This window comes from Notolepis coatsorum, assembly GCF_963971535.1.
Source record: "Notolepis coatsorum genome assembly, chromosome: 11".
Taxonomy (NCBI): Eukaryota; Metazoa; Chordata; class Actinopteri; order Aulopiformes; family Paralepididae; genus Notolepis; species Notolepis coatsorum.
The window spans coordinates 861,268-873,380 of NC_140175.1; the positions used below are offsets into that span (position 1 = coordinate 861,268).

At 43.4% G+C, this 12,113-nt stretch overlaps 1 protein-coding gene across 1 annotated transcript in view; it reads left to right on the top strand.

Annotated features, from left to right (window-relative positions):
- Window positions 1–7,355, top strand: part of dmgdh (dimethylglycine dehydrogenase) — a gene marked incomplete at its 5' end in the record, with an annotated part of 44,031 nt that extends 36,676 nt beyond the window's left edge. Inside the window, 2 exons of the mRNA XM_084324138.1 lie at window positions 3,538–3,672; window positions 5,972–7,355. Coding sequence (XP_084180264.1) covers window positions 3,538–3,672; window positions 5,972–6,181 — 345 coding nt within the window. The 3' untranslated portion in view covers window positions 6,182–7,355. The remainder of the gene's footprint in view (window positions 1–3,537; window positions 3,673–5,971) is intronic.
- Window positions 7,356–12,113: the final 4,758 nt, after the last annotated feature.

Below are 12,113 nucleotides of genomic sequence, written 5' to 3' on the forward strand. Positions count from 1 at the left end.
ACCCACTGCTGTCTCCACTTCATCAAGCTGAACAAGGTGAGGTCTAGACCCACTGCTGTCTGCACCTCATCAAGCTGAACAAGGTGAGGTCTAGACCCACTGCTGTCTGCACTTCATCAAGCTGAACAAGGTGAGGTCTAGACCCACTGCTGTCTGCACTTCATCAAGCTGAACAAGGTGAGGTCTAGACCCACTGCTGTCTGCACTTCATCAAGCTGAACAAGGTGAGGTCTAGACCCACTGCTGTCTTCACTTCATCAAGCTGAACAAGGTGAGGTCTAGACCCACTGCTGTCTGCACTTCATCAAGCTGAACAAGGTGAGGTCTAGACCCACTGCTGTCTGCACTTCATCAAGCTGAACAAGGTGAGGTCTAGACCCGCTGCTGTCTGCACTTCATCAAGCTGAACAAGGTGAGGTCTAGACCCACTGCTGTCTGCACCTCATCAAGCTGAACAAGGTGAGGTCTAGACCCACTGCTGTCTGCACTTCATCAAGCTGAACAAGGTGAGGTCTAGACCCACTGCTGTCTGCACTTCATCAAGCTGAACAAGGTGAGGTCTAGACCCACTGCTGTCTCCACTTCATCAAGCTGAACAAGGTGAGGTCTAGACCCACTGCTGTCTGCACCTCATCAAGCTGAACAAGGTGAGGTCTAGACCCACTGCTGTCTGCACTTCATCAAGCTGAACAAGGTGAGGTCTAGACCCACTGCTGTCTGCACTTCATCAAGCTGAACAAGGTGAGGTCTAGACCCACTGCTGTCTGCACTTCATCAAGCTGAACAAGGTGAGGTCTAGACCCACTGCTGTCTTCACTTCATCAAGCTGAACAAGGTGAGGTCTAGACCCACTGCTGTCTGCACTTCATCAAGCTGAACAAGGTGAGGTCTAGACCCACTGCTGTCTGCACTTCATCAAGCTGAACAAGGTGAGGTCTAGACCCGCTGCTGTCTGCACTTCATCAAGCTGAACAAGGTGAGGTCTAGACCCACTGCTGTCTGCACCTCATCAAGCTGAACAAGGTGAGGTCTAGACCCACTGCTGTCTGCACTTCATCAAGCTGAACAAGGTGAGGTCTAGACCCACTGCTGTCTGCACTTCATCAAGCTGAACAAGGTGAGGTCTAGACCCACTGCTGTCTCCACTTCATCAAGCTGAACAAGGTGAGGTCTAGACCCACTGCTGTCTGCACCTCATCAAGCTGAACAAGGTGAGGTCTAGACCCACTGCTGTCTGCACTTCATCAAGCTGAACAAGGTGAGGTCTAGACCCACTGCTGTCTGCACTTCATCAAGCTGAACAAGGTGAGGTCTAGACCCACTGCTGTCTGCACTTCATCAAGCTGAACAAGGTGAGGTCTAGACCCACTGCTGTCTGCACTTCATCAAGCTGAACAAGGTGAGGTCTAGACCCACTGCTGTCTCCACTTCATCAAGCTGAACAAGGTGAGGTCTAGACCCACTGCTGTCTGCACCTCATCAAGCTGAACAAGGTGAGGTCTAGACCCACTGCTGTCTGCACTTCATCAAGCTGAACAAGGTGAGGTCTAGACCCACTGCTGTCTGCACTTCATCAAGCTGAACAAGGTGAGGTCTAGACCCACTGCTGTCTGCACTTCATCAAGCTGAACAAGGTGAGGTCTAGACCCACTGCTGTCTGCACTTCATCAAGCTGAACAAGGTGAGGTCTAGACCCACTGCTGTCTCCACTTCATCAAGCTGAACAAGGTGAGGTCTAGACCCACTGCTGTCTGCACTTCATCAAGCTGAACAAGGTGAGGTCTAGACCCACTGCTGTCTGCACTTCATCAAGCTGAACAAGGTGAGGTCTAGACCCACTGCTGTCTCCACTTCATCAAGCTGAACAAGGTGAGGTCTAGACCCACTGCTGTCTGCACTTCATCAAGCTGAACAAGGTGAGGTCTAGACCCACTGCTGTCTGCACTTCATCAAGCTGAACAAGGTGAGGTCTAGACCCACTGCTGTCTGCACTTCATCAAGCTGAACAAGGTGAGGTCTAGACCCACTGCTGTCTGCACTTCATCAAGCTGAACAAGGTGAGGTCTAGACCCACTGCTGTCTCCACTTCATCAAGCTGAACAAGGTGAGGTCTAGACCCACTGCTGTCTCCACTTCCACCACCGTCCTTGTTCCTGACGGAGCTGAAGGCTCACTGGGGGTGAAGGAGGCCACTTCCACCCTACATTGTGGGGGGCGCTGTGAGGGTCTAGACAAGCGCTTTATAAATGTAATGATCATTCATTCATTCATTTGATCTTTAAAAGAAAGAAATTATATATGTTTTTTCGGCATTTTACAGCATTATTATGGACAGGACAGGCAGAGTGGCGAGGTGGGTGAAGAGATGGGGAGGACATGCCAGTATAACTTGTAACTACTAGGGATGTCCCGATCACGTTTTTTTGCTACCGATCCGATCCCGATCATGTGATTTTGAGTATCTACCGATACCGATATTTCCCGATCCGATCAAATTTTTTTTATTTTTTTTTATTTTTTACTTTTTTTTTATTCAACAAACATGACCATGTTCACGTCTTAAACTCATACTGAGGCCTTAGTTTTGGTTTCAAATTGCATATCATCATTCATTTATTTATTGTCACACAGAGCAGAAGAATTTTGCCAAAACAAACCAATAGTACCAGCATCAGAACGGCAGACCAGCCACACTCTCAGACTCAAACGCATTTCCTTTGATTTAATTATACATCAAATGATTTATGAAGTTAACTTTTCACCTGGATAACGTCAACATTCAGGGTAAATGTAATGTGAGAAATTGGGATTAAAAAAATAAACCAAAAAAAACATGTTTTTTGGGTCTGAGAGTGTGGCTGGTCTGCCGTTCTGCAGCTGGATACTATTGGTTTGTTTTGGCAAAATTCTTCTGCTCTGTGTGACAATAAATAAATGAATGATGATATGCAATTTGAAACCAAAACTAAGGCCTCAGTATGAGTTTAAGACGTGAACATGGTCATGTTTGTTGAATAAATTAAAAAATAAAAATAAAATGGCAGATTTTTTATTAATTTTTTTGCCGATCCCGATCTTCGGAAAATCACGTGATCGGATCGGGACATCCCTAGTAACTACTGGTAAAAATGTATGAAAAGAGGGGTGTGCCCGAGTGGCGCACCGCATACAGCACTGCGGTGCAACGTGGCCGACCCGGGTTCGACTCCCGGACCTGGTGATCCTTGCTGAATGTCTTCCCCGGTCTATCTTCCATTTTCCTTCTCTCTCTCTCTCTCTCTCTCTCTCTCTCTCTCTCTCTCTCTCTCTCTCTCTCTGCCCGGTAGCAAAAATAAAAAAAAAACTACAAAAACACAACATTAATGAAAAGAAACCGAGCCTTGTCCATTTGGGATTCCTGTTGCTTTTCCCCCGTTGTACCGAACTCGTACTGAACCGCGAGCCCAAAAGCGAGGTAGGTAACCGACCCGTGGCGTCTGTGTGCCGCTGCGGCCCTGATAATAACCCCACCTTGGGTCCGTCTGTCCGTCTGTCCAGCCTGCAGACTTCATCGGCAAGGCGGCGTTGCAGGAGATCAAAGCCAAGGGTCTGAAGAGGAAGCTCGCCTACATCTCCATGGAGACGGATGACGTCGACCCGGAGGGCAACGAGACCATCTGGCTCGACGGCAAGGTGAGGGTTCTACAGAAGGTTAGCCCTGTCACTGTGACTATACAGAAGGTTAACCCTGTCACTGTGACACTACAGAAGGTTAACCCTGTCACTGTGACAATACAGAAGGTTAACCCTGTCACTGTGACAATACAGAAGGTTAACCCTGTCACTGTGACACTACAGAAGGTTAACCCTTTCACTGTGACACTACAGAAGGTTAGCCCTTTCACTGTGACACTACAGAAGGTTAGCCCTTTCACTGTGACAATACAGAAGGTTAACCCTGTCACTGTGACAATACAGAAGGTTAACCCTGTCACTGTGACAATACAGAAGGTTAGCCCTTTCACTGTGACAATACAGAAGGTTAACCCTGTCACTGTGACAATACAGAAGGTTAACCCTTTCACTGTGACAATACAGAAGGTTAACCCTGTCACTGTGACAATACAGAAGGTTAACCCTTTCACTGACACTACAGAAGGTTAGCCCTTTCACTGTGACAATACAGAAGGTTAACCCTGTCACTGTGACAATACAGAAGGTTAGCCCTGTCACTGTGACAATACAGAAGGTTAACCCTGTCACTGTGACACTACAGAAGGTTAGCCCTTTCACTGTGACAATACAGAAGGTTAACCCTGTCACTGTGACAATACAGAAGGTTAGCCCTGTCACTGTGACAATACAGAAGGTTAACCCTGTCACTGTGACTGACAATACAGAAGGTTAGCCCTTTCACTGTGACACTACAGAAGGTTAACCCTTTCACTGTGACACTACAGAAGGTTAGCCCTTTCACTGTGACACTACAGAAGGTTAACCCTTTCACTGACACTACAGAAGGTTAGCCCTTTCACTGTGACAATACAGAAGGTTAGCCCTTTCACTGTGACAATACAGAAGGTTAACCCTTTCACTGTGACAATACAGAAGGTTAGCCCTGTCACTGTGACAATACAGAAGGTTAGCCCTGTCACTGTGACAATACAGAAGGTTAACCCTTTCACTGTGACAATACAGAAGGTTAACCCTTTCACTGTGACAATACAGAAGGTTAGCCCTTTCACTGTGACAATACAGAAGGTTAGCCCTTTCACTGTGACAATACAGAAGGTTAGCCCTTTCACTGTGACAATACAGAAGGTTAACCCTGTCACTGTGACACTACAGAAGGTTAGCCCTTTCACTGTGACAATACAGAAGGTTAGCCCTGTCACTGTGACAATACAGAAGGTTAGCCCTTTCACTGTGACACTACAGAAGGTTAGCCCTTTCACTGTGACACTACAGAAGGTTAACCCTGTCACTGTGACACTACAGAAGGTTAACCCTGTCACTGTGACAATACAGAAGGTTAACCCTGTCACTGTGACAATACAGAAGGTTAGCCCTGTCACTGTGACACTACAGAAGGTTAACCCTTTCACTGTGACACTACAGAAGGTTAACCCTGTCACTGTGACACTACAGAAGGTTAGCCCTTTCACTGTGACACTACAGAAGGTTAGCCCTTTCACTGTGACAATACAGAAGGTTAACCCTTTCACTGTGGCAATACAGAAGGTTAACCCTGTCACTGTGACAATACAGAAGGTTAACCCTGTCACTGTGACTGACAATACAGAAGGTTAACCCTGTCACTGTGACAATACAGAAGGTTAGCCCCGTCACTGTGACAATACAGAAGGTTAACCCTTTCACTGTGACACTACAGAAGGTTAGCCCTTTCACTGTGACAATACAGAAGGTTAGCCCTTTCACTGTGACAATACAGAAGGTTAGCCCTGTCACTGTGACAATACAGAAGGTTAACCCTGTCACTGTGACAATACAGAAGGTTAACCCTGTCACTGTGACAATACAGAAGGTTAGCCCTTTCACTGTGACAATACAGAAGGTTAGCCCTTTCACTGTGACAATACAGAAGGTTAACCCTTTCACTGTGACAATACAGAAGGTTAACCCTGTCACTGTGACAATACAGAAGGTTAGCCCTTTCACTGTGACAATACAGAAGGTTAACCCTGTCACTGTGACGATACAGAAGGTTAGCCCTGTCACTGTGACAATACAGAAGGTTAGCCATTTCACTGTGACAATACAGAAGGTTAACCCTTTACTATCTATCACACAACCGACGGTGATGCTCCATCATTAGCATCATTAGCTCCGCGGATGCTAATGATGGAGCATCGCCGTCGGTTGTGTGATAGTAAAGGGCTAACCTTCTGTCGTGTGGCAGTGAAAGGGTTAAGATTAAAGGTTGCTCACCAGGTTAAAGGTTGCTCACCAGGCCCTCTGTCTCCCCCTGCAGGTGGTCGGCAACACCACGTCCGGGGCCTACAGCTACAGCAGCCAGCAGAGCCTGGCCTTCGCCTACCTGCCGGTGGAGCTCGGCTCGGTGGGCCAGAGGCTGGAGGTGGAGCTGCTGGGGGCGCGGTACCCGGCGCGGGTGATCCAGGAGCCGCTGGTGCTCACCGAGCCCACCAGGACCCGGCTGCAGAACAAGGCCAAGAGGGCGTAGAACCAGCCAGCCTGCCTGTGTGGAGACACAGCGCCCCCCGGAGGTCCGGAGGGTCGCCCCACCGCTAATACTGTGACCTATTTTACCGAAGGAATAGACTTTAAAACTGATCAAAAACAATCTCTTGAAATGCTCATGTAATTCACTGTTGTTGCCACTAGATGTCACACTAGAGCACCAGGGGAGGAGAGCCAGGAGGACTACTGTCGTCTCACAGGCACCAAACCGGCAGAATGTACATTTGAACAATAGAATAGAATAGAATAGAAATACTTTTATTATCCTGAGGGAAATTTGACACTGCAAAAATCGCTCGACATTAAACATTTAGACAGAACAAGGTCACGAATAAGAGTAACAAAACAAATCAAATTGCCTAAGATAAGAGTAGAATAAAAATGGAATAAAAATGGAATAAAATATACAGTAAATAAATACAGTAAAAATATACTGAGGCCTACAGTAGGTGTAGTATTGCACTGTAGTGCTGTTTCAAAAGTAAGAGTCCAGGAAAAGGGAAAATATCTCGCTATGTGATGTCATAGTCAGTGTTACAATGTCTTAATCTTACGTTTACAATCAGTGTTACAATGTCTTATTATAGTATTATAATCTTACGTTTACAATCAGTGTTACAATGTCTTATTATAGTATTATAATCTTACGTTTACAATCAGTGTTACAATGTCTTATTATAGTATTATAATCTTACGTTTACAATCAAAGAATTAATTACTTTTTTCTTTTTTTCTTTTTTTTTTTTTATTATTCCAGGGGATGTAACGGTTTAGAGATTTTTGTACAACTTTTATTCTGAGCTTCTTACGTCTTTCTCTCGCTTATTGATACAGTAATGTTACTATGAATGAATGATTGAAAACTTTATTTAACAGATTGCAGAATGGGTACAATACAGTACGGCTCAATACACACAATTGTTAAGGGGATGCAGACCTGAGAAAGACCTTCATCTTGTTTACATCAGGGTCCCCCATTTTCAATTCATAGTGACATTTATGACATACACAACATACATGACATCATGACATTTATGGCATAGGGACATACATGACATACAGGTATATAGTACTGTTACATTTGTGACATATACGATATGCAAATATACAGTACTGTTACCCATAGATCCTGACAGAGAATATATACATATGATGGGGAGGGGACTGTACATTAGGAGGGGGTGGGTGGGTGGGAGAGAAATATACATACGGTGGGGAGAGAATATACATACGTACAGAAATATACATACTATTACAACCTGTCTTTCTCTCGCTTCTTGATACAGTAATGTTACTGTAATTGTCATAGTCTTAAGAGCACAGCGGGAACATTATTGCAGATGTAACACTAAACTACAGAACTGTAATCACACAGACAGTTACACGCAAATAACACAAAAAAGTTTATTTTTGACACAGGCGCAACTGTTTTTGTAAATTGTTTTTTTTTTTCTAAAAAGTTTATTTTGTAAGAGAATAACAGTGTACGTTTAAAATATTTCATAATTAAAGGCAATTCTCTTGGTGATTTGTGTGATTTGTTTGTGTAAGTCAAGTCCTTTATTGATCTCCTTATTCAGGTGGCATAGCAGCCTGGGGAGGGGGGGGGGGCAGAAGGGGTAATAATAGTAATGATGAACATAGTGATAGAACATAGTACAGTAGTAATAGTGAGTAGTGTATGGCAGGATTCAATCAGTCAGTAATAATAGTGATGAGTGTGTGTGTGTAAAGGTGCTATAGATAACATTCAGCCACTAGATGTCACACTAGAGCACCAGCATGTCATTTATCCAATCAGGTGCCTTCCACATGGGGACAAGGGGAGTAGGGAGGGGCTACATGCAGCAACATGTAAACAACAACATTCATTTTGGACCTGCAAACATTATTCTTTTTAAAATTAGAAATGAATGAATCAAAAATGTTTTTGGGGGAAAAGCAATCTGTGGATGTATTCTTACAAATGATTACATTAAAATGTTATTGAGTACCTTTGACTATAAGATTGTGGACAGACATTCCAATCTAGCTTCAGAACATAATAATAGATCAAATTTCAATAGCGCCTTTCATGAAACCCAAGGTCGCTTCACAATCACAACAAAAAAAGAGGGCTAGGGAAAGGGCAATAGGGGAATAAGGGAAAAGGGGATGAGGGAAGGTGAGGGATAATGAACCTAATCTAAACTAACTGATGGGGGAAAGCCTTGGTGAAGAGGTGTGTTTTAAGAGCAGTTTTGAAGGTGTCCAGGGTTGGGGTTGGGGCGTTGCGGATTTCATGGGGGAGAGAGTTCCAGAGGGTAGGGGACGCCACACTGAAGGCTCTGTCCCCAAAAGTCCGTAACGTGGTGCGAGGGATGGAGAGGAGACCCAGATCAGAGGATCGTAGGTTCCGGGATGGAGTGTGCTGGTGGAGGAGATCAGACAGGTGTGATGAACAGGGGAACAAAACTCTGTTGCCTCAATCTATACCTACCTACTGCTTTCACCGTCTACAACTGCCCTACACTGTAATCATAGTAATCTTAATAATCACAACTACCTCATACTAGTCTATATAACCCTGTATGATAGCATGTGCAATAGTGCTGTCTATACCGTATTCCTAGCATGTAAGTCTGAGATGTTGGATAGTAAAACACTTATCAGGTGTAAAGGAATGTGAATCACTACCCACTTTCAAAAACACTCTCAAAGAACACCTACGGGAGACTGCAATTCGAAACTGGCCCCTGTAAATGTCCTAACCCCGTTGTATAGTAAATTACCAAGTATGGCTTTGTCAGTATTCCAGTGTACAGTGTACAGTGTCCCCCACCCACCCCCTACTCAACCCCCCCCCCCACCTCCAATGTACAGTCCCCCCCCCCACCCACCTACCCAACCTCCCCCAATGTACAGTTTCTACGTCAAATGTATATACACTCTTTTTCTGGACTCTTTTTGTATCACAAACAGTACTGTATTTGCAAATCTGGTATGTCATAAATGGATAGATGTAGCAGTACTGTCTATCTGTCTGTCATGTATGTCATATATGTTATGATGAATTGAAAATGGGGGACCCTGATGTAAACAAGACGAAAGTCTTTCTCTGGTCTGCATCCCCTTAACAATTGTATGTATTGAGCTGTACTGTACTGTACCCATTCTGCAATCTGTTAATACACTTTTCAATCAATCAGGCGCCCTGATCCAGAGTCATTTTGACTACGCTGCCCCCTTCTGGTACAGTAGAGTAGTGCACCCCAGGGAATAACAAATATATTTCAGACTGCCCAAAACAAAATGATTAGAGTAGTGATGACGCTTCCTACCCGCACTCACCTGGATGTAGCCATATTTAACCAACTTAACTGGCTCCCAGTGGAAAAACGGGTTATTCAAATTAAGTTGGGCTTTACCCATGAAATAATGTATAATAGGGTCCCCTCATATTTATTAAATGATTGCATGTTTAGGGACACCCACTCCCAGGGACGTGCACAGGACTTTAGAGGGGCAGGTCCTCAAAGGCTGAAAAGGGCACTGGGCCTGTGCTATTTTTGGGGGCCCTTTTTGGGCGGGAGGGGCCTTTTTATGCTTTTTGGGGTTTTTTGGTGATCAAATATTGAATATTGAACTATAATAATCAGTGCAGGAGCTCACTTATCCTTGAAAGACACTTTTATCACTGACTTAAAAGGCCCATACATCTCCATAAATGTTCAGGGCGGAGGGAATAAGTGCTTACCCTACAGACCCCAAGTCTGTTAGGACAGCAGACTCGGTTGGCACTGCTCAAAACTTAGCTTTTTAAAATAGCTTTTAAATGAATTATTATGTTTATTTCATTGTCTTATTTTTCTTTATTTCTATACATTTTACTTAAATATTTTATTATAATTTGTATCATTGTTTTAAGTAGTTTTTTTTATCATTTTATTTGTTCTTTTTTAATGTCAACATATTATTTATATTATTCAAATGACCTCAAACATGTTCCGTTGTGATGTCACAGTATGATGTCATAATCAAACATTCTAGAACATGTGTGATGTCACAGTATGATGTCATAATCAAACATTCTAGAACATTTGTGATGTCACAGTATGATGTCATAATCAAACATTCTAGAACATTTGTGATGTCACAGTATGATTATCATAATCAAACATTCTAGAACATTTGTGATGTCACAGTATGATGTCATAATCAAACATTCTAGAACATTTGTGATGTCACAGTATGATAATCAAACATTCTAGAACATTCTGACTAACCTTACTGTCATGCACTTGTCCTAATAAACTAACCTACACTGTAACACGCAACACTTTGATGAACATTGTTACTCAGCTGATAGAGTTGTACCCTTCTTGCTGTCTTGTCGCACAGAACTTGTAAGTCACTTTGGATAAAAGCGTCAGCTAAATGACTAAATGTAAATGTAAATGTAGAACATTTGTGATGTCACAGTATGATGTCATAATCAAACATTCTAGAACATTTGTGATGTCACAGTATGATGTCATAATAGAACATTCTAGAACATTTGTGTACAGTATATATTCAACAATTCTCTCAGAAGTTCTCAGATCTCAGAAGACCAAGTGAAGATATCACTTGTTGGTTCCGGCTACTTGTTTGTAAGCTTGAATATATTCTGTAGATACAATTTAAAATCCCCACATGGAAAAGGAAACAATGTCCTGTACAATCCTTAATGAACTGCCTCTGGAGGGAAGGTTCTGTGATGTGGTTATTAAAGCCAACAGCACTGAGTTGAATGCCCACAAGGCTCTCCTGTGTGACTGCAGTGACTATTTCAGGTAAGTTTAGCTTGGTTCAGGTTAGCTTGGTTCAGGTTAGCTTGGTTAGTAAACAGATACCATACTGTACGTTTACTGTAAACCGATACTATACTGTACTTCTACTGTAAAAAGATACTATACTGTACTTCTAATGTAAAAATATACTATACTGTACTTCTACTGTAAACAGATACTATACTGTACTTCTACTGTAAAAAGATACTATACTGCACTTCTACTGTAAACAGATACTAAACTGTACTTATACTGTAAACAGATACTATACTGTACTTCTACTGTAAACATATACTATACTGTACTTCTACTGTAAAAAGATACTATACTTCTACTGTGCTAAGACCCTATACTTCTACAGTGAAAATATATTACTACTAGGGCTGTCCCCGACTAAGGATTTGGATAGTCGACTATGATTGGCCAAAATTTTCCATTAGTAGACTATTAGTCGACTATAAAAAAATAAAAAAGTATAATATATTTTTGTATCATTCCATTTGGGCTGTGGGGGGTGCTGAACGTCTGAAGGAGTCGACTGAAGGCTTCTTGTCCTCTGCAAAAGCATGCATTTGGTCCACTGATGGATACATCTTGATATTTGTCTAGTCTAGTGTGTTCATTAGATGGGTGAAATCCTCTTTCAGTGCCTCTGTGCCTGTTTTCGTAGGCAGTTGGCCTCTGGTATGCGTGCCATTAGCGTTAGCCACGCTTCTAAGAGGTTGGCAGTCGACTACGGCTCCTTTCGACCGATTATTCGACTATTCGACTAATAGGGGTCAGCCCTAATTACTACACAGGACAGAATGTTGCTTACTGTTTACTCATCAGATATCTCTATACTCTGCGTCCCACAGAGCCCTCTTCACTCGCTGGAGCGACTCAGAGAAAGCAGTCTACACTATCCCTGGGGTGTCCCCGGGTATGATGCAGCTCATCATAGAGTACTCCTACACACGCTTTGTGCTGGTGACAGCAGAGAACGTGGAAGAGCTTCTGGTGGCTGCAGACCAGCTTCGCGTCACTGGCATAGTAGGAGCGTGCTCTGACTTCCTAGAAGGCCAGCTGTCTTTGGAAAACTGTGTCGGCATCTGGAGGTTCGCG